The sequence below is a fragment of the Triturus cristatus genome, chromosome 4_1 (assembly GCF_964204655.1).
Source record: "Triturus cristatus chromosome 4_1, aTriCri1.1, whole genome shotgun sequence".
Lineage (NCBI taxonomy): Eukaryota > Metazoa > Chordata > Amphibia > Caudata > Salamandridae > Triturus > Triturus cristatus.
In genome coordinates this window covers 729033787-729059852 of record NC_140585.1, presented here as the reverse complement: position 1 = coordinate 729059852, position 26066 = coordinate 729033787, and the positions used below count along the sequence as shown (strand labels likewise).

Sequence of the window (26066 nt, the reverse complement as noted above, 5' to 3'; positions counted from 1 at the left end):
TGGGTTGGGGATCTATTTGACTATGGTGCAGCCCATAGGTCATTATGGAGGGTGCAGTGTACATTCTCTGTTGTTGCACACTTGTGGTCCTTGCCATAAGTCCTGCTGTTCCAGTCTTGTTGTCCTTTACAGTTACATCCTGTGGTTGCAGACTGTCCTTTGCTTGTCATGCCGTTCATTTCGTCAAAATGGTGATGTTTCTCATCCTTCTATGATTTCTTGTAGTTGTTTCCAGGATTTTTTATCTTTTTTGGCACACTGTTCCCATACTCTCACAGTTTTTGTAGTGGTTTCTCGTTGTGGTTTGGACAAGTTTCACAGTAGAAAACTGACATCAGCACGCCGGGGTGGGGAACGACTTCTATGGCTCCATTGACGTCACTTCCGTGGACGACGTCAGGACAGAGCCGGGAGACGCCTTCCCCCGGCGTGCAGAGGTACTGCTGGGGAAAAAGTCTTCCAGTCTGACACTTGGGGATTATTCTAAGTTAAGGAATCAGTCTGTGTCTCTACCAGATACATCATTACCGAAGCTAAGTAACTCGTTCTTCTGGCCCAGCTGGCCTTGAGTTTTAAAATGTGTCCTTTCAGGCAGATTTAGCTTTGTTGCCAGCCTTTTTACGAAGAATTCATAGATACTATAGATGCGCAGAGGAGCTTTTGGTCAGTAGACTTCAGCTATTGGTCTGTTGAATTATCATTCACATTTTGCTTCCTCCCGTCACAGAATCTTTCTCCAGTGGCTCCCTTCACTCTGAGTAACTGCACAAACCTTGTGCACATTGTTCACATCAGTTTAAGCATAATTCTTTTCTCTTCAGTCACAAAGCTCCTACAAAGTTTATTTTTTTATTTTTGTTTATTAGCTTTAAAACAATGGCTATTGATTTAGATTGCGCTTCAGGTGTGCAGTTAGATGTTGGTTTATTCCCTGCCTTCTTTTCAAGTTGCTGTTGTGATGTGTTTGTGACATTGCATATGCCTGGAATTTAAAAGAGCCTCATTGGATTATGATTTCTTCTTGTCACCTTCAAAGTAATGGTAATATGCATGGAACACTTGAAAAGCTTTTGAAAAGAAACCACTAGTAACACAGCCACATCACTGAATGTTTTTGTTTAATCTAGCATTATTAGTGCATGCGGTCTATTTTGTTTCTTTTTATTGTTGTGGCATGTGCTTGTAGTAAAAATGATTTTTTTTTTTTATAAACCTCAGCACATGTAACTATTGCACCAACATGCTAAGGTCCAGCCTATGGGCTTTGCCAATAGGTCTGGCCTTTGTGTGTTGAAGGAAGGAGCTGTTCTGGGATCCGCTGTGGAAATAAATAAGACACAGTTCTTCATTTCAGTTTCGCCCAGTTCATTTAATTTCTTTGTCTTGCATTTTTGTCATGCTTGCAATCTGAAGATCTATTCAAAAATATTCTCTGCAAAATTATTTCACAACAAAAAAATTGGAAAAGATAAACCACTTAGAAAGGTTTTAAAACTTTTAATCAAACAAATGTGGACCGTGTGTTGGATTTCAGTGAGGAAACACTGAAATTGAAGGGTATATTGTAAATGTAAAAATTATGTCTATCAGAACATTATGTTCATATAACCTGAAAGTAAACAATAATTCGCGTTTGTACCTTTTACATTACTTGGTGCCTTTCTATTTGACTGCAAGCCCATTTGGATTGTATTAAAAAATAACCGTGATTACTTTTGAAATATAATCACAGTAATAATAATAAGCAATAATCACACTAAGGCAATCTAATCATATGTTGCAGTATTCATTCTCTACTCAGGAACACATTTACTATATTAAGTGCAAGATACTTTACACAGAAAATACCTCTAGTTCTTTCTTGGATGAATTAAATTGTTCAGTTTTGTGTTAAAAAGGAGGAAAAAAAGAAGTGTCTATATAATGTAGTGCTTAATAGTGCTATTCACTCTTTCTTATTACTCCCAATATTGGCGGATAAGGAAGCTAAAATAGACTGATAGACGGTATGTTTGCACGAATGAGGTTATTGCAAAACGAGGATAAGATTTGAGAGCGCTTGATTCCACAGTCTGCAACTTAGACATTAGACCGCATCTCCTGTACTGACATTTGTTTTTCTACTTCAGATGTTTAAAAAGTGAAGCAGAAATCGAAAAACTGCAGTCAAAAATTACAGAGATTCGTCGAAAGTTAGATGATACAACTGCTGCAATGCAGGAGTTGGGCAGAGAAAACCAGTCACTCCAGGTACGGAAGCAGTTTACTTTGTACTGTATCAGTTGAAGATTCACAAATGGTGTTCCTTAAAGTGACAGTGTCTTTTGTAAAACCTAAGTGAAATTGGAAACAGGGAAATTATCTTGAGTTTGGTATTTTTATTAGGGCATTTCTTATTTTTAACTGTTTTTCACTAGATCAATGTTAAAACACTTCTTGCTTTTCTTTATGTAGTGATAGAAAAACATTCTCGCTGGTTAGAAGCACACCACACTGTCCAGTAAAGCTCTTTGGTAAAGTGTTATATTCCCAAATCAAGTCTCACAGTGTGTACTTTTTCATTGTATGGTAATGTGTAATTTTTATATTTTGCTCTTTTATAAGAAAGGGGTAGGTGGTATTTTGTGTTCACATTACCTGTATTTGGGAGGAGTTGTTTGAAATAATGATAATAAATGATAATGTAGTGTGCTTGAGAGTTTGTTTGTATGATAGTGTGCACACTGAAATTAGTTAGTTTGAGGGAAGATGAAGCAGTAACTAGACCTATACAGATGGTGCTTTACTTAAGGGCTTAGGATGCAATAAAGATAACATCCTTTACCTAAGCCACTCCTGGCTCATTCCTATTGAACCTTCCAGACATTGTAATATGTAAAGAAACTGATGATGAAAATAAAAATAGGAAAATTGCTGAAATTGTATTTGGAAATCATTGCATCAGTACAATTGTCACAAACTCAAAGTATTCCTGAGAGGAATAAATGAAGGATTAAAAAGTTTAGTCCTGCCTGAAGACAAGATCAAAGCTCAGCAAAAAGAAATATCTGAAAGCCCCCCACAAAGAAGAACCTGCGATGGTTGTTTTCCAAATACTAAAAGAAAACTAACATACCTTTCACCTCACAGAAAGAATATGTTCTGACACCTCTAAAGTTAAAACCATATAAAAAAGGTAAAGGGCGGGGCGGGGACATGCAGCTTTGAGTAAAGCAGGTTTTGCTTGCAATGCAGGCCATGTAGAGTAAGAGTGAAAAAAGGTTCAAATACCTAATTCACAACTATTTAAATAAACCTATTTGCTGTGCCATTGTCCTAGGTAAAGAAGGACACCAGAATATCACTAAATTCTATTGTAACTTTTTATGTAGCACTTCCTACCCCTCTGTGGGGAAACTGTAGTGCTTCCCTACGTGGCATACTACACCACATAGGGTGTGTGGTTGGAAGGGCAGTCATGTTGGAAGTGATTCCATCTTAAGCATGATGACCACTGAGGTATTGTTATTGTGTGAAGTGTGAGTGAAAGTATTGCAGTATTTGATTTTCAGTAAGCTGACCGCTTTAAACACTGCTGATCCCTTTTCATATTTCTTATGATTGTAGTCTGCTCAGGTGGATTCTGCACTCGCTTGTCTATTCTGAGATTTTTAGTTTTAAGTTAAAGGTCCTAGGAAGGCATAGATTGGGAGATAAGTGTTGGAGTTCTGCTGGGATGAACTCTGTTACTATAATCCAACATATGATTGTCTTTGAATTTCCAAAACTGGTCATAGTATGTAGCTGGTTGACACCTGAAGTGATGAACTGAATTAGAATCCCTCATTAGCCAGCAGTATGTGTCAGAGCTCTTCTGTTTTTCCATGCATGTTGAGTTGTTGATGGGTGGTTTATTGCTGTGGACTAGTACAGTACTGACTATAGCACATGACCTGTACCCTATGTGAGTGTAAAACATGAAGCAGTATAAGGGATTTACTACACAGCCTGTTTTAACCACAATGGGCCGCTCAGTTACTATGTGTTATGATATTATTATTGGGGTGGGGCTGGAGGATTATTCATGAATTGACATTACTTTATACTACGCAGGGTAGACATAGGTCAGCCCCTTCATAACTTTCCTGCATACAGAAAGATATGCACTGGTTGAGCTGTTCAATATTTGTGGACTGTAAATTGTACCTGAATGAGCGATTACTATTTTAGGATCTATCCCAAGGTTGCTGAATGATGTGTATATCTTGGAAATAGTCAGGTTTGTACATTTTTTTTGAAGTGTAAATGCTTCTGAATGTTAAGAATCCTGGCTGGTGGTAAGTTCCAAAACTTGGCAACGTGCAAGAAGAAAGATGGACCTCCTATGGATTTCTTGTAGGAAGGTCGTGCGTTGATCAGTGTTCTTTTATGTTTGCATTGCTTGAATTTAACTTGTAAGCATAGTGATACTTTTTCTTAGGAGTCTCTGTAGGTGATGCAGAGTTCCTTTTACAGTGCTCTTCTTGTTAGAGGTAGCCATTGTAGTGATTGCAGGATTGGAGTTGTTCTTTTTGGTGAAAACAGAGAAAGTGTCTTGCCGAGCATTTTGGATTGGTTGAATTTGCATATGACGACACTGTGGGTACCAGGGTATAAGCTGTTGGCATAGTGAAACTTGGAGATTAGAAGTAGGACTTGCAGCTTTTTTTTCTTTAATATCAATGCAAAGATGTGGCGCAGTGTTTTCATTGTGTACAAGGTGTTGACCTTGTTGATGTGGTATCACAAAAGATCTGGTTGCATTCTTAACCCTAGGTTTCTTACTTTTCTTGATATCGTTTGAGGGGCCTCCACTTTCTTGGGCCCTGTGGTGGTAGGTTGGTATTTATGGCTATAGTCCACAGGTTGTGATCTCGGAGCTTCAGGTAGTTCCTCCTTATCCATGCATTTATTGCAAAAAGGCAGTCATCAAGTTTTGTAGTGCTCTTCCGTCCATCCATTTTGGCATGCTTTGCATATCAGTTGCATATTTGTAATAGGTGAGGCTGACAAATCTAATCAGATCTGCTAAGGGGGTTAGTTATACTATGCTTTTTCTGTCTGGGTTAAGAGATAATCTGTTTTAGAACCGTTTTACATATTCCAAGATAATTGAGTATTTGTAGTAGTATCTGGTAGTAGACAGTGACAAATACCGATTATAGGTACAGAAGCAATAGGACAGCCACTCCGTTCTTGTCTATTGAGCGTTTCAAGTAATCACAAATGGATATAATGGCTGACCGTATGCCACTGCCTGGTCTGAATCCAGATGTTCATTAGTAATTTTTATCCGTAAACTTGGAAAGTTTAGTAAAAAACAAATGTTTAATCTTTTTTCTAGTAACAGGCCTTTAGATGTTGGTTTGCAGTTTGGTGGGTGGATAGATCAAAGATTTTCTTTTAGATGTTGTCTAATATAGGGAGCTTTCAACTCATATGGGAAAGAACCTAGTTTCTAGTACATTTCTATTTTTTTTAAAACATCTTTATTGAGCATCAGACAACAATAGTGAACAGTTACATCTTGTATGCATGCGTCATCTGTGCATTTTTCTGAGAATAAGCCACGATCTGGTATCCCACTGACAAAGATCCGCCCCTCCATCGATGAGGCACACCCCATCCCACATTGTCAATGGTTATCAGCAAATGAGACACTCAACTAGTAACCCAAGTGGCATGTATCACACCTACAGAGAGCAGATCAGTATGATATGCAATGCAGCCCTACCCCAACAAACCACCACCCTCCCCCCACCCCCAAACGAACTAAGAACTTTGGTGCCGCTGCTCGGGAGGGCCACCCCCGCCGATGTAACTGCGGCAGGTGCCCACCCAGCTCCGATACCCCCTCCTGGGGGGGTCCGTACCGAGGAAGAGGAGGAAGGGGAAAGGAGGGGGAGGAAGGGGAGGAGTCCGCGGCGGGAGGGGGAAAGAAAAAGCGGGGGGGGAGTTGAAAAGACCCCCAGAGGGAAGGCAGAAGAGGGGACAGGGCGGCAAGCCCCCCTGAGGGGGGGGGGGGGAAGAGAGGGGAAGGAAAAGCCAGCCCATGAGCGGGGCCAGGAAGGACCCCCACGCTCAGGAGACATTCGAGATCCCAGATAACAAGGGGGGTTACCGGTGCATCACCCACCCAGCTCCGCCAGTTCCAAGCGCCCCCACTAACTCGCAGAGCAGTTGGTGACCCTGCGGGGTCCGGGGCTACTATCGCCTTGAACTGCTCCATCAGTTGAGCCCATTACAGTGCCATCGGTCGTTTCCTCAGGCCCCTGTATTCCTCCTGGTATAAAGCCTCCCGTTCCGCCACTGCCCATCTGCCCACCTCCTCGCGCCAGGCCTCAATTCTCTGCGCCCGAGCTGCCTTCCAGCGTTTGATTATCATGCACTTCGCCAGTATCAGGACCAGCCCTGCGAGTCTACGCATTAGCTTTGCCTTTTTGGGGATAGGAAATAATCCGAGAAGACAGGCTTCAATGGTGTCCCAAGGGGTGCGTCCCGTCACCACCGCAAGCTCCAGCGTCACCTCCGCCCAGAACTCCCGCAGCTTGGAACAGTTCCACATCATGTGCAGAAAGTCAGCGTCTGACGCATGGCACCGCGGACATGCCGCCGATGCCGAGGGGTACATCTTACGTATTGTGGCCAGGGCAAGGTATGCGGCGTGTTTCTAGTACATTTCTAAACTAAAATAATTTAATTGATTGTCCAGAGCACCACCAATGAATTTTAAGCAGTCCGTCAGTTTGATAGGTCCAAATTTGTATAGCAGAAATCCAAATCCAGCGAAGTCCCTTACAAGAGCCTCCAGTAGGACTGCCCGCCCACTCTACCCGGGCGACGGCAGGCTCTACTGTTTTGGGACGTGGAGTTCCTCTGATTGACATCTGCCAGGCAGCCACGTTGTCATCCCTGCACACATTCACAAAACATTACTGCCTGGATAGCCAAGTCCGACAAGACTGCTTTTTCGGTCGTTCTGTTCTCCAGGACTTTCTGGTGTGAAGACCCACCTCCGGGGTTGGCATTGCTGGGGTATCTATTCTATAGTAAGGAATCTAAATAATTGTCTCTTTCAGATGAACAATTTACTTGCCTTTGGTAACAATGTATCTGTAAGAGACATACATAAGTTATAGATTCCTTACCGCCCCACCCATCCTCCGCGTTCTGCGAACTGACTTCTAGGGATAGAGACACCCTTCCAGGGCCCTAGTTTTGTGCACCAGTTGTCAGTGTCTTGCATGGCTCTGTGCTTCTGGCTTGGAAAGTCGTATCAGAACTGACGTCAGCGTTCAGAGGTGGTGTCTAAGTAGACACCACAACCTCATCCCTGCGAGCCCGATGCTGACGATGGACGCAAAGTCGATGTACGCCACCTACTGAAACGCAGGAGTACTGCTACAGAAAAATTCTCCAGATCCAGTCTGACACCTATGGGTAATTTTAAGGTAAGGAATCTATAGCTAATGTAGGTCTCTTAAAGATACATCGTTACCGAAGGTAGCTTGTTCTTTTGTCTCACTATCTATGAGAAATTAGGTTACTTGTTGAGGGGTGTGAAACCCTACTAAAGCAGCAACCACAATCATTGTCGGGTTGAAGTCACAAGCAAACCTCAAATTAATCTGTGCTTAACCCTCTGGTACTTTGGGGGAAAAAGCAGTCGGGCTTAATTTAGAGCCAATGTGTAAAGTATTTATGCAGCACTTCAAACAGTAATACAATGAAACACATCACGAGGTAAGTAAGACCAAAATTACAAAAATCTAATCCGTAGAACCAGAGCTATCAATTTGTAAGATGTAAGTGAAAATAGTTCCAAAAAGCACAAAGTGCCAACTGTGGTCATCTAGTTGCGCCCGACCCAGAAAAGTCACTAGTACAAGCCGACCGCGATGGAGCGTGGGTCCACCACAGGAACCTAGTTAGGCCCGCTGAACAAAGTGTTGTAAATCCTGGTACACTGTATTGCTTTGGGAGGCTTCTCGTCATCTGTTCCGATGAAGCTGTGCGGCGAGGCTTTGCAGGGCTTTGTGTCACTTTGCTTAAGTTCCGGTGAGCTGGGCAGTGTAGATGGAGGTGCTTTGCATCGTTTTGTGGTGATTTCAGTGGAGCTGGCTGCATGGCTGCAGTGTGTTGAGGCTTTGTGTGGCTTGGCATGGATTCTGATGCAGACATCTGTGTGGTGAGGCTTTGCATCTGTTCCAATGGGTACCACAGCTGAGTTGGCAGAGCACCTTCAGGCCCACTTCCAATGGCCCAGGATTGGGGTGGCGTCACTTGAGAGGGCAGTGCTCACAGCTAGCAGAGTCCAGGTGCTGGGCTGAATTTTGAGGAAGCCTGTTCTGAGGCTTCTGATCATTAGGCCGACCACCTAGCATGTGGAGTCACTCTGGATGTCATGGGTCCACAATGCAAGTCCAGTCCTTCTCACCCAGGCAGGAGAGAAGTAGAGTGGCAGTCCTCCTTGAAGCAAAACAGCTCTGCAAGCCATCGTAGTCTTACACAGGTCCAGATGTTTACTGAAGAGTTGGGGTGTGAAGTCAAATATTTATACCTGGTGTCCATTTTGAAGTGGGAGACGTTTTTAAAGGCTTCATCCCCTGAGGTGTTGGGCATCCCCTTCCTCCCTGCCCTGGCCCCAGCTTGACTGGTGACACAAAGGACTAGTGCCAAACTCTTTGTGAGAGTGCTTGGACTGAGCCTTTTGATGTGTAAGTATGGTAGATGACTGCTCCTCCCCCTTGTTAACTCTGAGTGGCCAATCCTGCCAACAATTAGCTTCTCTTTCTCTCAATGTTTGGGAGTAATACGCAAATAACATTTGACAACTCCACTTGGTCATGTGACCCAGGATACAAGCAGCAGACGCCAAATGGTTGGGACAGGAAAAAGCAAACTTCGAAAAGTGGCATTTCCAGAACTGTGACTTCAAATCTGACTTTACCATTAAAGTGGGCTTTTAATTCCAATTGTTTAGACACCAAACATGAACTGTCCACATGGTCCTAATTGAAAGTTATTACTTACTAAATGTTATATCTGAGTTTCCTAGTTATGTAAATATGGAGACTGCTCTGGGAAATTTATAAGACTCCTTTTCCCAAGCACTAGATAAAATTGCCCTTCTTAGACAGACTCCTGCCACCCCCAGCAGAAACCAGGCCCTCTGGTTGTCAGCCAACTTAAACTGGTGAAATCCAAGTGCAAAAGGCTGGGAGGACCCATCTTCTTGCAGACAAACAAGAATTAAATAGCTGTTGAAGAGCTATCGTAATGCTATCCAAACAGCCTGAAGAACCTTTATTATAAATAAGATCGAACAGGCAGGCAATTCCACAAAAATTCTCTTCAGATAACTGAATGATTTATTTATTTTTTTTAACCTCATGCCTGCACGCGTGTGATCCTGGCTTCAAGAGAGCTGGGCGACTCGCTAGCCAATGTTTTTGCAGTAAAAATAAACAATATCTATGCTAATTTCCCTCCAAACCAGGACCAACGTGGCAGTCTTTTTAGTTTGTCTGCCTTCTCCTAAGGCCATTTCTCCTCGCCAACGGTTAGTTGATTTTTTTTGTGAGACCGCACTCAAACCATCTCTCTGAAGCCCTTTAAATCTCGCACCATGCCAGTGGGAAAAGGAGCACCACAGGGATCCACACTAAGCCCCACATTATTTAACATCTATGTTGCCCAGGTGGCACAAATCGTTCACAGCATGTAATTTCGAGACAACATCTTATGCAAATGACACACAGTTGGTCATCTCCTTCTGTCCTGATATGGAAGGTGTGATAGACCGTTTCTCTGACTGTATAAGGAGGATAGCTTACTGGATGTCCAATAACTGCCTGCATTTAAATGGAGAAAAGACCAAAATACTTCTATTCGGGAAAGCCCAACATCAGTAGAAGTCGGCTGGTAGCCATCCGACCTGGACCTGCCCCATCCCCAAAACAAGTAGTCAAAAGTCTCTTGTTAAGCTGGACACTTCGTTGTCCATGTAAGAACATGTCTTAACCCCTCAGTAACTTGTTTTGCCACAATGCGATTATTAAAAAAAAAAAAAAAACATTTCCTTGGCTCCCCTCTTCTTCTGAGGAAACCCTAGTTCAAGCCTTAGTCACAAGTCTTCTCGACTATGGAAATGTTCTACTTGTTGGTGCCAATGAGACTTTACTGTCTAAATTGCAGGTGGTGCAGAATACTGCAGCCAGACTTGTGTGCAGTCTCTTGTCTGGTTCTCTCTATGCTCCAATACTACATTTTCTGCATTGGCTACCTATTCTTCTTCTTCTTAAATCTTTATTTCGATTCAAAGAATCATAAAAGAAATCATACAAATGCATTTGAATAACACAAATTATCTTAAAGAGAGAAATCTTACAATAATAATAAAATACAACTCTAAACTAGGGTGAATACAATTGCAAATATAGGAAAATTGCAGCATAATCCTAGCCACAAGTAAGCAATTTTACATTTCATTTCGGCAGGTGAATTCTTCTGATATACCATACTGCTGCTAGATACTTGCTAATAGCAAAAACAATAGAAGAAGATAAATCACTTTTCAGCAGCCTATAGGCATCTAAATGTCGTCTAAAGCCCCAATTCCTACAAATAGGAGCGATCCACTTCTTCCTAGATTTAGTGTACATAGGACAAAAAAACATTAAATGAATATCGTCCTCCAGCTCACTAGAGCATGCAGGGCAATTTTTTAAGGTAGGAGGGTGCCATTTACTGGTGAGTGCTCTAACTGGTAGTGCGTTATATCGCCATTGTAGAAATAGTTTTCTCAAGGCGACGGGATTTATATCGTTCAGGACGGTTTCCAATCTATAGTGATCCTTAGTGGTTACAAAAGTAGTGGTCATTGATCCCAAATTCTCGCTTGCAAGAGATGCCGAGAGATTAGAATTATGGTATAGTGCAACAAGTTCTTTACGAGATATAGTCGCACAGGCCTCTAGGGGTTTTGTCCAGTGGGTCCGTTGGCCCAGCCTAATAAATTCATTTTTGACATAGTTAAGCCATGGGATTTTGCCCAGAGCTGGATGAAGGTAGAGTTCCATAAGTTCAGAGCGATAGCTCAAAAGTTCGGGGGTTGTCCAGAGACGCCTCCAAAAAGTTAAAGGCTTCACACCAAGTTCTTCCCTTAACGGTCTCAGTCCCATATCGAGCCTCAAGGGAAGTAACGGCGTGCTAGATGGAAGGGCAGACAAGTTCCGTAAGAACTTGTTTTCCGTAGCGGCAATCTCAGGGGCACAGTCAATGCCCCAGAGTTCGCCGCCATAAATTAAAGCCCCACGAGCCTGCATTTTGTAAATTTCCAGAGGCGGACCAATCGGATGAGTCATGGATTGGTTCCATAATTTCAGGATTCCCCCTACCCTTTGAGTTAACTTTAAATTTGATTTTATCTGGTGATGGGACCAGGTCATTTTCTCATTCAGAGTTAGACCCAAATACTCGAAAGTGTGGACTCTTTCTAGGCTGGTTCCATTTATGGTGGGATTAGGGCGAAGAGACCTAGGGGGGTTGAAGATCATAAATTTGGTCTTAGCCGTGTTGATCTCCAACCCCCGGTCAATACAGAAGGATACAAAGCCATCCAAGACACGTTGTAACCCCATAGGGGTCTTAGCTAAAAGCAGCGTGTCATCGGCGAACATAATGGCAGAAATGCCAATACCCGCAAGCCGTGGAGCATCTCTATTGGGTACATCATTTAAATGAGAAATTAGACCATTTACATAAAGGCAAAACAACGTGGGCGCCAGAACACAACCCTGCCTTACCCCTCTTTCGACAGGGAAACTAGCTGAGAGGCTACCATCTCTACCGCATCTTACCCTCGCATAGTTGTTAGTATGGAGGCGCACCAGTATGTGCAAGAGAGGCCCTGGGAGGCCTAAATCTTGTAACACGGTCCATAATTTTGTGCGGGGAACTAAATTGAAAGCCGCACGGAGATCGACAAAGACTGTGTAGAGGGAGCCCCCCCTCTATCTTTACTGTTTTCCAGAAGAGCATACACAACCTGAAAATCTGATCAGTTGTGGAAACGCTCTTTCGGAAGCCAGCTCGATAGTTGCTCAGAATCTCAGAGGCCTCGACCCATTCCATAATACGGTCCAGGATCAGCCTCGAGAAAAGTTTCTGTGCAACATCTATCAAGCTAATGGGCCTATAATTCCCTGGCAACAAGGGGGGCCCTTTTTTGAAAATAGGCACAACTTCGGCGCCTAGCCATGTAGAGGGAACAGGCAAACCATCAAGAATAGCATTGAATAATAATGTAAGATATGGTGCCCATACTCTAGGTTCGTGTTTGTACAAATCACCTGTACAAATTTCCCAGCAGGAAGTTGGGAAATTGCAAGCTGGATTTCAGTTAGCGTAAAATTTACCTGGTCCTGACTTGGTACTGCGTATGATGGACTCACTAGGGCAGATGTCGGGCCCCTATAAAGAGTGCTAAAGTGGGTTTCCCAGGCTTCTGGGGCAATGTTATTAATTACAATTGCAGGAGGTTCGGTTGTGCCAGTAGATACAATCAACCAAAATCTCTGTGGATCTCTAGATTTTAGGGCAGATGTTAAATTCTCCCAGTTTTCAGAAGCCCATTCCAATTTAGCAAAGTGTATCAGGCATCTATAAGTCTGTCTCTTGTGTTGAATGTCAGACCTAGAGGCTTTCTTCTTTATAGCATCAAGCAGGTCGCTCTTGGCCGATCTACAGGTCTTGTTATACCAGTTGGGCTGGTTTACAAGTCCCTTTTTACAAGGAACGGTTGGGTTAAATAAACCAGACAACATATGAAACAATTCCTGATGGGCAGTAGCCAATTTCTCATAGTAGTTTGGAGGGGAATACTGCTCTAAAATCTCCACTATATTGTTTAAAACCGAGGCAGCTACAGCATAAACTTGGGATAATTATTTGTAATTACGAACCAATTTGGTCCATTTAATTCTCCGCTTATTATTTGAGAGAATGGCTGAGTCTGATGGCTCCGTGTTGGGTGGTAACGCTAAATCTAGAGGGCACAGACCAGATAGGGAGACATCCAGTATAAGAGGATTATGGTCACTCTCCCCCCTTGGAATGACTTGAAAATCAAGGACTCTATTCCATTCCTTGGCTTGGACAAAAATATAATCAAGTCTGGCCTCTCTGCCTGGCTTATTAAATGTGGGCTTAGGGGGATTATCTAAAGTGGTTCGTCCATTACAAGCCCTAATAGAGTGGACCATTGTCAAGGAAGTAATCTGGATAGCCAGGGGTGTCCAGGCCCTAGCCATTGGGCCTGAAACCTGGGGAATATTCCAGATTTCGTCCTCTTCTAGGTTTATTTGGTCCACCAGGCCCTCAAGTGGTTCAAAATGAGAGTTAAAATCACCAACTATAAGAAGCATTATATGGTCGGGTATTCCAGTTAAGACATTAGAAAGGGCCTCAATCACCCGGGATTCCGCACAAAAATTCACGGGTCTGGCGTATACATTAATCACCGCCAGTTTATTATCTAAGCCCCAATCCAGTATCAAACATAGAATATCATCAGACCCAGTTTCAAAATTAGTAACAGTACATCCCAAGTGAGTAGCAACCCAAATAGTCAAACCACCAGAAGGGCGGCCACGACCACCCCACACCGCCGGAATTGAATAAGTAGCATAACCCAATCGATGGTAATCTTGTCTTGCCCAAGTTTCTTGGAAGCAACATATTTGGTGAAGATCTATGAAGGAGCCCCAAATTGGGCAATCAAGTTTGCTGGGTAAACCGGCTATGTTCCATGAGAGCACTTTGTGTTTTGTTATACAGTTGGAAGGAGCTACGGGAGTTTTACAAATGGAAGGCTCGCACAAATTTGGAGAAATAGGAGTGGTAATAGGAACAAGGATAGGAGCAGGAGAAGTGGACTGGCAATTAGAAAGTGGAAGCACTACAGGGGATGGAACAGAAATAGAGACTTCCTGAGGAAGTCAATCGACATCCTCAAGACAGGCGTACCTATTGAAAGTTGAGTAACCAGAGCACAAGGGCTCATCGATATGGAAGCGCCTAGGCCTACCTCTAGCCCCATTGCCCCCAACTTTAGACCAATTATCATCCATATCATCCTGGAAGAAAGTGTGAATTGGGGGATAGAAAAAAGACAGAGGTAGAGAATTAATAAGGGAGGTACTGTTACTACCAGTCCAATTAAGAATATAGGGAGCTGTTAGGCGGTTACTAAAATTGACCAAAATACAGTCACCCTTGATATTCTTTGTAGTGCTACCCAGCCAAGGAACCCTTCTAACCATTAGAACCTGTGACCTAATATTTGGGGGGAGAGGCCTATGCTTATTAAGCCAGTTAATGACTTTAATTTTTTAAAGATGCATAGGATTCAGGCGATGAGTTAGTAAGTTCCGGAACGCCTGTTAAAACAACAACATAAGGTGAGGCTTCTGGTGGAAGATTAATTATGTTTCTCCGGTTTGTTAAAGCCATATTTGAATTAGTGTTGGCTCTTGGATCCTTAAAAATTTGGTCCGAGTCTACATATTGTGGGTTAGGTACTGTAACTGAGTTCTTAGTTAGGGTTTGTGTTTGACATTGGGCAGGCACAGAGGATGTATGTTGAAGGGCAGAGGATATGGGCAGAGAAATGTTTGGTGTAAGTTCTGGTATGCTTGGCATAGGATCTCGAATTCCAAGTGGAAGGGTTTCCTTCCTTTGAAGTGAGTTTGGGGAGCCTAAGGGAATAGGAAGGGAGGGAAAATGTGAATCCGCTTTACTTGCTTCACATACAGCACACGGTTTGGCTCTGCTCTCTAATACGTTTGCAGGGGCTGTAACGGCCCTTTCTATTTCTTTAAGCCTAATATCAATTGCATCAAACCTAACAATCAGTGAAGTAAGAAGTCCCTTAATAGCAGTATTTACAGTATCAGTAAATCGGCAAGAGCCCTCGTCGGGTTCCAAGTCACAATCAGAGACATGTATAGAGGTATTAGACGTCAATAAGGTTTGTTCCAATGGGGGTTTAAAAGTGCCATTGTTGACTTGGGCAGGCCTAGTACATGTTGGTATGGATACATTAACAGTACTAGTATGAGGTCTATCGAGTCTGGGTTTTTTCCCTCTCTTGGTGGCCCCCACTCGTTTTCTTTTTGGGACAGCACCCTCCTCAATATACTGTGCTCGATTTGACATCCGGTCCGGCAATCGGGAATGCATAGTCTGATCAGTACCCTCAGGAATGGATTGAAGAGTATCTCTACATGAGGGGGAGCTAGATCTTAAGTCGCATAATACAGATTCAATTGTACGATCGATACTGTCCATCAATGCTGCTTGTGAGTCATCGAGGTTTGAAGGGGAGCCTGCAGATGCGATTAGACCCAGAGATGACCTGCGTGTACTGGCAATCCCATCAGATAAGCGCCTTTCTAGCATGTTCAGTTCCCCCTGAATTACAGAGTTCGCCCTGATAATAAAATTATCCAAAGTTCCAGATACTATCGGTTGGGATCTCGTTAATTTACTCCGTGTGTCCATAGTGACTTACTTCCTTGGGCGCGGCGAGACAGTGGAGCAAAGGGACAGGGCCCGGTCCGTGCTTGAACGGGCTTGAACGGGCTTAAACGGGCCCGCCCTTTGCCCGGGCTTCGCCCCGGACTACGCCCCGCAACGCATCCCGCAACGCATCCCGCAACGCGGTAGTAGGCGCGGAATTTAAATAGGAAGAGGAGGAGCCGGGAAGAGTGTCCAGGTGCGCTCAATCAGATTGGACAGCAGCGCACCCTGGACCTCGCAGTCCCAGCAGGAAACAGGCTCCAAATGCACCAACACGAAGACGTCGTTATTAAAACTCCTCGTTGTTAAAAGATGAAGATAAGAGTAAAATTCTCCAGTGTCCACGCCTGCGAGCGGCTCCCGCGAAGCGGGGGCCGCGAGGCGTTATGTAGGCGAGAGAGGAGGGGGAGGAGCCGGGAAGAGTGTCCAGGTGCGCTCAATCAGATTGGACAGCAGCGCACCCTGGACCTCGCAGTCCCAGCAGGAAACAGGCTCCAAATGCACCAACACGAAGACGTCGTTATTAAAACCCCTCGTTGTTAAAAGATGAAGATAAGAGTAAAATTCTCCAGTGTCCACGCCTGCGAGCGGCCTATTAGCAAAAGGATTTTCTGTAAGATGTGCTGCTTTCCCTATAATACTTTGAATAGCAATGCCCCAACCTAGCTACAAAATAGACTCCGATACTATCACTCGACCAGACTGCTGAGATCCACAGACAAAGCCCTGGGAGGTCTTTCTCCTACCTCACTCCCTTCTACTGGAATACACTTCCCCCTACCAATTTGCGTGTGTACTGAGATGGGAAAGTTTATAAGAACTCCTTAAAACATGCCTGTTTTAGTTAGTTTTGCTAGTCTTATACTTCAGCTGAAGCACTACAATATTCCTCCGGAGATGATTCGCCATGCTATACTAAGTGATGTTAGCATGACATAACATTACATAACTTAATATGGTAACCCAATGCAATCCTATGGGAGATGTTTTTAATAAAAGGACATGTAAAACTTCAAAGTACATGCCCAACTTTGTAAATACCCTGCCCTAGGGGTTGTTTAGGGCCAACCCTAGGGGTGACTTGTATGTATTAAAAAGGAAGGTTTAGGCCCGGCAAAAAGTTTATTTTGCCAGGTTGAAATGGCAGTATACATCTGCACAAACAGGCTGCAGTGGCAGGCCTGAGACCTGCTTAAAGTGCTATTTAGGTGAGTAGCACAATTACTAATGCAGGCCCACTATTCGCATTCAATTTACAAGCCCTGGGTACATGTAGTACCACTTTACTAGGGACTTGCAAGTTAATTTGGTGTCTGCAAATAGACTGTAAGAAGGGCAGCTTGTGACCCCAAAAATTGTTAACTGTCAAGCAGCCAGTCAAGCTGTGTGAGGAGGGCAAGCTCTGCAAGACTTCTCTAGGACTGGGGGCCAAGGCCTGCTAGTCTCACTGCTGGGTGAGGGGACGTCATCCAGGGAATCCAAGACCACCTGTCAAGGAGCATGGAGCATCAGCGTCTGCCTGCTTGCCAAGTCCAGTGTGTCCTGTGAGAAAGAGGGGTGTGTTGGAAGGAGCAAGGTCCAGTGAGGAATCCTGTTGAGTGGATTCCCTGAACGAGGTATGAGGAATGTCTGCTGCACTGACTGGGTCATTGCCCGTGTGCGCTTGACGAAGTCAGTGACCGATGTATGCCAGGGTGAGGGCCTCAATGAAGTGAGCCTTGGATATTGCTGTTCTGATCGAGCCAGAGCTCTATGCAATGAGGTGTTGGTGACCCCTTATGGCAGGAGTGCCTCCCCAAGTGAACTACCCTTATTGGTGCGTCTATCGGGCCAGAGCGCATGTACAGTGTGGAATCTGTGACCCCTATATGCCAGGAAGTGCTGCCGTGGACAGATTGTCATGTGCCGTCGGCTGTTAACATTGTGCAGTGAAGAGCCAGCCAGGGACCCCGTATGCCAATGAGGAGCCATCATGCAGGCATCTGTTGTGGCAGTTGGGCCAGTGCCCCCGTACAGCAAGTGGTAGAGGGAGTTGGGGAGAGGAGTTGGCCTAATGGCTAGGGCGGTGGAACTCCAATCTGGAGAACCAGGCTCGAGTCTCGGCAATGACGCTGAACATCCTGTAATTCTGGGCAAATGACTTAATCTCCCCGTGCCTTACAAAAATGAATGTGTGCTCATGTAACGCAACTGGTGCTATGTAAAGCACTCTGATACCTGATCAAGCTCGCGCTATATAAAACTCCGTTAAAAAAAAAAGAGATATGGTGACCCCATATGACAGAGTGGGTCATTAGAACTAGCAAGAAGTGCATAGTAGTTGTTTTAGAATTTTGTATTTTCCTTTGTGGTGTTAGCAGTAAAATATAATGTTCCTTTTATCTTAAAAGTGAGTATTTGACTGGACAGTAATTTATTGCTGCAACTCCGTGTATTTTGACATGTGAGCCTGTTCCCTCCACTCGGTATCTAAACCCATCCCCCACCTCTAGGAAGCCTTGGACTGCTCAGACTACGCTACTATGAGTCAAGTGCTGAAGTGGTACTTGGCCCAGTTGCTCAGAATCCAGAGTAGGTTGTCTGCTCCCGACCCTGGAGACTGGATGGTAATGTTGGACTTGCAGGACGCCAATTTCCACATCCCCGTCTTGCCAGCCCACAGGCATTACCTACAGTTCACGGTAGTCCACAAGCATTTTCAGTTCACTGTGCTCCCCTTTGGCCTTACAAGTGCCCCTCGGGTGTTCACGACAGTGATGGCGGTGGTCACAGCTCATCTGCGCAGATAAGGGGTTCCAGTCTTCCCCTATCTCGACGACTGGTTGTCGAAGGCAGGCTCGCCCTAGGCTGTCGTCTCCCACCCCCAGACTACTGCGGACCTCCTGCATTTGCTGGGGATCTCTATCAACGTGCCGAAGTCCCTCTCAGCAGCTCCTCTTCATCGGAACGGTTCTGGACATAGTGCAGTTTCAGGCCTATCCTCCCGAGCAGCGAGTCTGGGATATTCAGGCTATGATTTCGATCTTTCAGCATCTATCCCGGGTTTCGGTCAGAATGACCCTAAGTCTGCTGGGCCTCATGGCTTCCTGCATCCTGCTGGTAGACCATGCCAAATGGCATATGCAGGCTCTGCAGTTGGCCCTGAAGTTACAGTGGGCACAATATCAGGGGTACCTGACCGATTGCGTCAAGATCGCAGAGGGCACTGCACACCAATTGCAGTGGTGACTAACCAGGATTGGGTTGACGGCAGATCCCTCTCCCTTCCCCAACCAGAGTTCACAGTGGTGACCAATGCATCACTTCTGGGATCGGGCGGCCACATGTGGGAGGGTAAGATCAGAGGCCTCTGGCCTCTGGTGGAATCAAGTCTTCACGTCAACCTTCTGGAGTTTCGGGCGATCCATCTTGCACTAAAAGTATTCCTTCCCTCTGTCGGGGGAATAGCATTGCAGGTGTTCACGGAGAACACCACTGGCATGTGGGGTTGGATGGGAATGAAGGAAGATGGCGCTCAAGCGTGTGCACTAAGGGTATCACTGTGCGAAAGTAAGTTTAGGTGCTGCCAGGTCAGGGATACCAACCCAAAAAGATCCCTGCGATTAAGTGGGAAAACCCACTTGAATAAATAGCAAACTAAGTCCTGCGCACGCAATCAGGATAGCGCTATTAATAGCATACAAAACGAAATGAACAATACTCAGGGACTGTGGTTTCTTGAAAGAAAAGCATCAACGTCAATGGAATTTTTGAGAATGGTATTCTTTATGTGTAACAAAGTCTGACCAATACATGGTGCAAGAACATTCAGCCGACACGTGTTTCGTCACACTGTGTGTAGCTATGACTCTTCAGGGCTGAAGTAGTGTACAATAACGCGGCTCCAGAAAAAGTAACGTGCGGTTTAAAAATACCGTATCGGATGTGGTGAGGTGAGCGGCGAGATATATCGACAGCTAGGGTAATCAGCTGGGCACTCGGGTGTAATGCGGATCATGGGTGGTGGATCCTCCGGTTCGGGTGAAAGCTCGGGTGCGTGAGTGAATCGCGGATAACGGGTTCCCGGATTCCAGGGTGTTGGTAACCCTAGCTGTCGATATATCTCGCCGCTCACCTCACCACATCTGATACGGTATTTTTAAACCGCACATTACTTTTTCTGGAGCCGCGTTATTGTACACTACTTCAGCCCTGAAGAGTCATAGCTACACACAGTGTGACGAAACACGTGTCGGCTGAATGTTCTTGCACCATGTATTGGTCAGACTTTGTTACACATAAAGAATACCATTCTCAAAAATTCCATTGACGTTGATGCTTTTCTTTCAAGAAACCACAGTCCCCGAGTATTGTTCATTTCGTTTTGTATGCTATTAATAGCGCTATCCTGATTGCGTGCGCAGGACTTCGTTTGCTACCACTGGCATGTGGTACTGCAACAAACAAGGTGGGGTGGGGTCGTGGACCCTTTGTCAGGAGGCCCTCCGCCTCTTGACATGGCTGGAACATCAGTGCATATCCCTTATGGTTCAACACCTGGCAAGTTCCCTGAACGCCAGGGTGGACAAACTCCGCCGCAGGTGCATGATGGATCACGAATGGCGTCTTCACTCGGAGGTGGTGCAAGGTCTCTTTCAACAGTGGGGAAAGCCTTGGTTAGATCTATTCGCCACCGAAGAGAACGCACAATGTCAGCAATTCTACGCGTTGGAATTTACAAGGCGGCACCCGCTAAGCGACGCATTTCGTCACAAGAGGAGTTGCGGTCTTCTATAAGCCTTTATGCCTTTCCACTTCTACCCAGAGTGCTGAAGAAGATCAAGAGCGACCGGGCCCAAGTTGTTCTGGTGGCTCTGGTTTGGGCATGAAGAGTCTGGTATCCCGAGCTGCTCAACATGGCCATCGATCCTCCTATCAGACTGCCTCTTTGGGTGGAACTTCTGTCTCAGCAGCAGGGGACGGTCCTCCACCCGATCCTGTCCAGCCTCCTTGCGTGGAGATTGAGCAGTGGCAGTTGACGTCGTTTGACCTGACTCCCGAAGTCTTTGATGTTCTCTTGGCTGCCAGGCTTCCCTTCACTAAGACTGTATACGCCTGCAGATGGAACAATTTGTGGCATGGTGCACAGCAAAGGCTGTGGATCCCTTTTCCACCCCTCTTTCTGAGGTTCTCTTGTTCCTCCTTTCTTTGGCCCAGCAGGGCTCTGCTCTGGAAACTCTAAAGGGCTACCTCTCGGCCATTTCATCCTTCCTTAGGCTTTCTGATCAGCCTTCTATTTTCAAGTCCCCTGTTGTAAATCGCTTTCTTAAGGGCATTACTCATCTTTTTCCTCCTGTTCCCTTTGTAATGCCCCAGTGGGACTTGAACTTGGTTCTTACATATCTAATGTGCACTCCCTTTGAGCCGCTACATAACTGTCCTCTCAGGCTTCTGACATTGAAAACTGCTTCTCTGGTGGCTATCACCTCTGCGCGCAGGGTGAGTGAGCTCCAAGCACTTTCCTCTAAGCCTCCTTTTCGGACTGTTCATCCGGACAAGGTTGTCCTGCAAACTTGTCCGTCCTTTCTTCCCAAAGTTGTTACTCCTTTACATGTTGGACAGACCATCACTTTGCCCACTTTCTTTCTGCCTCCACATCCTTCCAAAGAAGGAGAGGCTCCACCACCTGAAATCAAAACATGCTCTTTCCTTTTACTAGGATCGCACAAAACAATTCCAGGTGGATGACCAGCTCTTTGTTGGCTAAATGGGCGCCAAAAAAGGTCGGGCCGTGCACAAACGGACCATTTCTAGATGGGTCGTTTTGTACATCAAAGCTTGTTATTCCTTAGCAAAGAATGAACCACCAATGTGGTTGCACGGCCATTCCACCAGGGCGACGGCAGCTACCACTGCTTTGGGACGTGGGGTCCCCCTTAACCCCTTCCATGCCCATGACGGAACGGTTCCGTCATGAGCATCGGTTGCGCTGTGCTCATGACGGAACCGTTCCGTCATGGCCCCGCCCGCGCTCGAACCCTTCAGCACCGCGGGGGAATTCCCGCCGCGCTGAAGGGGTTAATGACATCTGTCAGGCAGCTATGTGGGCATCGCTGCACACGTTAACAAGACACTACTGCCTGGACCGCCAAGTCTGGAGAGATGGCTTCTTTGGCTGTTCTGTTCTTCAGGACTTCCTGGTGTGAACTTAGTTCGCAGACCCACCTCCAGGATTGATATTGCTAGGGTATCTATTCTAAGGTAAGGAATCTATAACTAACTGTTTCTTTCAGATGAACAAGTTACTTACTTATATCGGTAACGATATATATGTAAGAAACATAAGTTAGTTATAGATTTCTTACCGCCCCACCGATCCTCCCCGTTTTGCGAACTGACTTCTAGGGTTAAGGACTTCCTTTCAGGGCCCTAGTTTTGTGCCCCAGTTGTCAGTGTCTTGCATGGCTCTTCGCTTCTGGCATGGAAAGTCGTGTACAGAACTGACGTCAGCGCTCTAGGGTGGCGTCTATGTAGCTACCGTGACGTCATCCCGGCGACCACGGTGCCAATGACGAATGTGGAGCTGACCGACGCCACCTTTCGACGCACAGGGGTACTGCTGACGAAAAACTTTCCAGATCCAGTCTTACACCTGGGGGTAATTCTAAGGTAAGGAATCTATAACTAACCTATGTTTCTTACAGATATATTGTTACTAAAGGTGAGTAACTTGTTCATATGTCTCTTTCAGATAGATCGTTACTGAATGTAAGTAACTTGTTCATTAAGTTAATTAATTATTGCAAGTCATCCCCGGTCAGGCCATTTACATCAGCTGATTCTGTTACCCAGGTTCACAAGGGGTTATTGGGTTGATCTTTCTTTGTGGTATTAGGATTAATTCAACTGTTCTAACCATATTTTTTTGTATTCTTCAGTCTGATGCCCTAAGTAAGATGGGTATGCTCAGACATGGGTTCCTGTGCTTTCTGTTCCATTGGAACCTAGCTGCACCTGACTGAGAAGCCCCATTTAGGGCGAAACCGGTCTTGGGTTGCTTGTATTCCTGTTAAGGGAGTACCTGGACTGGCAGTTAAGGCTTGCTTGACTGATCCTACTAGAGCAGGGTCAGGACTGATTTGCATATGGATGGGTCTGAACTGAGGTGGCATTATGAGCAAAAACACAATAAAGTGAGATGCAGCCCTAGTAATTACCAGTGGCTAAGATTAATTCAAGCATTCCATCCATCACTTTTTGTATACTTCTGCTGCCCAAAGGGAACATCAAGAGTAAACCAGTCTTGGAGGTAGTGACGGGTTCTTACTGTTACTATTTCCTTGTGCTAAAAAAGGGCAGAGGCCTTCATCCTATTTTTTACCTTCGCCCTCTAGATGCCTACCTGCAGACACCAAATTAAAAATACTGACACTGGAGCGAAGTCCGGCGAACCTGGGTCTGGGCAGCTGACTGGTTGCCTTGGAACTGCAGGACGCATACTTTCATTTGCATAGCATACATTCCCACATACATTTCCTGAAAATTGTCAGCTAGGAGCATTTTTATTTTGCTGTACTCTCCTTCGGCCTTACCAGTGCCCCTCTGGTGTTCACGAAAGGGAGGACAGTAGTTGCCACCTATCTTTAAAGGTTCAGGATACCAGTTTTCCCCGACTAGCTGTTGAAGGTGGGCTTGTCACAGCAGTCGTAGACCACTGCCAGACATTGTTGAATCTTGTGCCATTGTTGGGTTCCTCGTTTAACGACTCCTTCACCGAGGCTTCCCTTTATAGTAGTTACACTAGACACACTGCAGTTGAGAGCATTTTCTTCGTCACAACAGGAAATTAATTCTATGATTTCAATGTTTCAGCATCAGTCCTGGGTCTTGGTGATAGTCACTGTGAACCTTCTTGGCCTGCTGGTCTCACGCATCTTGCTTGTCCACTTCGCCATGTGACATGCGTGGGCTCTATAGTGGGATCTGGCATAATAGCAGGTTCAGCACAGAGGAAACCTATTAAATGTCATCCAGGTATCAAAGGAGACTACACTAGATCTGCAGTGGTGTCTGCTAGACTACAACTGACCAGCGGCAAATGCCTCTCCCTTCCCTACCCAGAGCTGATGGTGGTGACTGATACATCCGTGCTGGGCTGCAGAGGTCATCTTAGAGAGGTAAAGATCAGCAGACTCTAGTCTCTGGTAGAAACTAGATTCCCCATAAATGTATTGGAGTTGCATGCCTGGCACTGAAGGCCTTCCTGCCATCCATCAAGGAGAAGCCGTGCAGGTTCTCACAGTAAACACCAATGCCATGCAGTACTGGAACACACAGGGCAGAGTGGAGTCCTCGGTCATGTGCCAAGAGTTTCTGCGCCTCTGGAGTGCCAGGGCACCTCCCTGATTGTAAACTACCTGTTGTGATCTTTAAACACCAGGACGGACGAGCTCAGCAGGGAACACTGGCAGATCATGAACTGCAGTTCCATCCTGAAACGGAGCAGGAAGTCTTCTGAATGTGTGGATAGCCCTGACTTGATAATTTCGGCATTATCAGGAATGTGCAGTGTCAAACATTCTGCGCATGGCGTTCCCAAGAATCCTCTCTCTGCGAGACTTATTCAGGACAGAGGGGAGCTTGGGACTTTTATATGCCTTTTCACTAATGGCTTACCTCTTCTGAGTTTTGAAGATAAGGACAGACTAGGCCCAAGTAATTCTAGTGGCTCTGAATTGGGCCGGAAGAGTGTTGTACCCAGAACTTTTGAACATGAGCATTTGTCCTGTAGTCAGGCTTCTGCTCCTGCCAGATCTTCTGTCTCTGAAGCACAGCAGGATTCTCCACCAGATCCTCCACAATCTACACCTTCCTGCATGGAGTATGAGTGGCAGCAGTTGACTGCATTCAATCTGTCTAGAAAATCTATTTACGCAGAGCTCTGGGGAAAATGTGGCCTGGTGTGGAGTCTGTAATATAAACCCACAAACATCCAAATTATTGATGTTTTGTTTTTGGATTTGTATGTAGGCCAGCAAAGTCTTTTACACCATTAAAGGTTATTTGTCTGCCGTTCTGCGTTTGCTGGATCATCCATGCATGTTTGAATCACCGGTTTTAATAAAGTTCATTAACAGTTTGACGCACATGTTCACTCCCAAGCCATTTGTAATTTACAAAGGGAACTTAATTTAGTCCTAACGTTCCCCATGTGTACCATCTTTGATCCAATCTCTATATGCGCATTGTTTCTTCTGAATTTCATAGCCAGTTCCGTCATTTACATCACTTTGGTTCCTTGCATGAGTGAGCTCCCGTCTCTTAAGGTGCAGCAAACCTCACCACCTTTTTCCTAAATTGGTGTTGAGATTCGGACTAACGTTATTGCCTAAAGTCGGACACCTGTTCACATTGGCCACTCTATCACCCTCCCAGCGTTCTCTCGAAAGAGGAGAAAAGACTCGATCTGCTTGACCTCAAATGAACCTTAAGCTTTTACAGTGATTGCACCAAAGACCATCTGTGGTCAACCAGCTTTGTCTGGCATTCTCAGGGCCAAAAAAAGTGAGCGAGTGCTGAAAAGGACTTTAAGGTGGATAGTCCTTTGCATCACGATCTCCAGATTGGCCAAGAAGCAGTTTCTCCACCTGGGCCAGTGCTGCTACCACTGTGTCAGCATACAGAGTGCCTACTCAAGACATCTGTCAGGCCGTGACATGGTTATTGGTGCACGTGTTCATGAAGCACCACTGCTTTGACCACCATGTCTGACAGGAAGGGCATTTGGCTGTTCAATTCGGCAGGAGTTTTTGGTTCAAGCCCACACCACAGACCTCCCACCTTGGGAGATACTGCTTTGGTATCTGTTCTAAAGATGAGGAATCTGCGGTTAGGAGTATCCATCAGAAAAACAAGTTACTTTTGGTAACCCACTTTCTGTGGATATCTATATAAGTGCAGATTCCTCACTGCCCTCCCAACTCCCCACTCTATGGAGTGGCCTCCCTTTACTAAGTAAAAAGATCTCAAATTAGAGATTGCCACACTGCTACTGGCAACTGTTTGTACTCCTCATCGGAAAGGCTGAATGAAGAAACTGACATCAGCACTCAGGGGAGGCACCTACATGCGGCCCTGCTTCGTCACTTCCTGGGCAGAACGTTTGCACTCTGGAGCACTGCTGTAAAAAGTTTCAGATAGAGCCTGGTGCATGCAGAGTATTATAAAGTGGAGTCTGTAGTTAGATAGACTATCCACCAAAGAGAGTGTTAAAGTTAAGTAACTTGTTCTGATAGTGTTTGTGTAAAGAGTTGCAAAAAGTCTGGTTGGACTGATCTGGTAGCTAGCCACTGATATTAGAAATCGGAGCAATTGCTTTTGGCCCAAGTCCCTCCAGAAATAGGATGTCTGGCTTTGTACTGATCTGCCCATCTCCCAATGTGTTCCATTTGGCATCACAAATACTTAGAAGGCAACCATAGTGTATT

General features: G+C 45.2%; 1 protein-coding gene across 2 annotated transcripts in view; it reads left to right on the top strand.

Annotated features, from left to right (window-relative positions):
* The window catches only part of EEA1 (early endosome antigen 1), a 603471-nt gene that overhangs the window by 555874 nt on the left and 21531 nt on the right, over nucleotides 1-26066 (top strand). For both annotated transcript variants that reach the window (XM_085653202.1, XM_085653203.1), the window contains one exon: nucleotides 2130-2250. In XM_085653202.1, the coding sequence (XP_085509328.1) occupies nucleotides 2130-2250 (121 nt within the window). The remainder of the gene's footprint in view (nucleotides 1-2129; nucleotides 2251-26066) is intronic.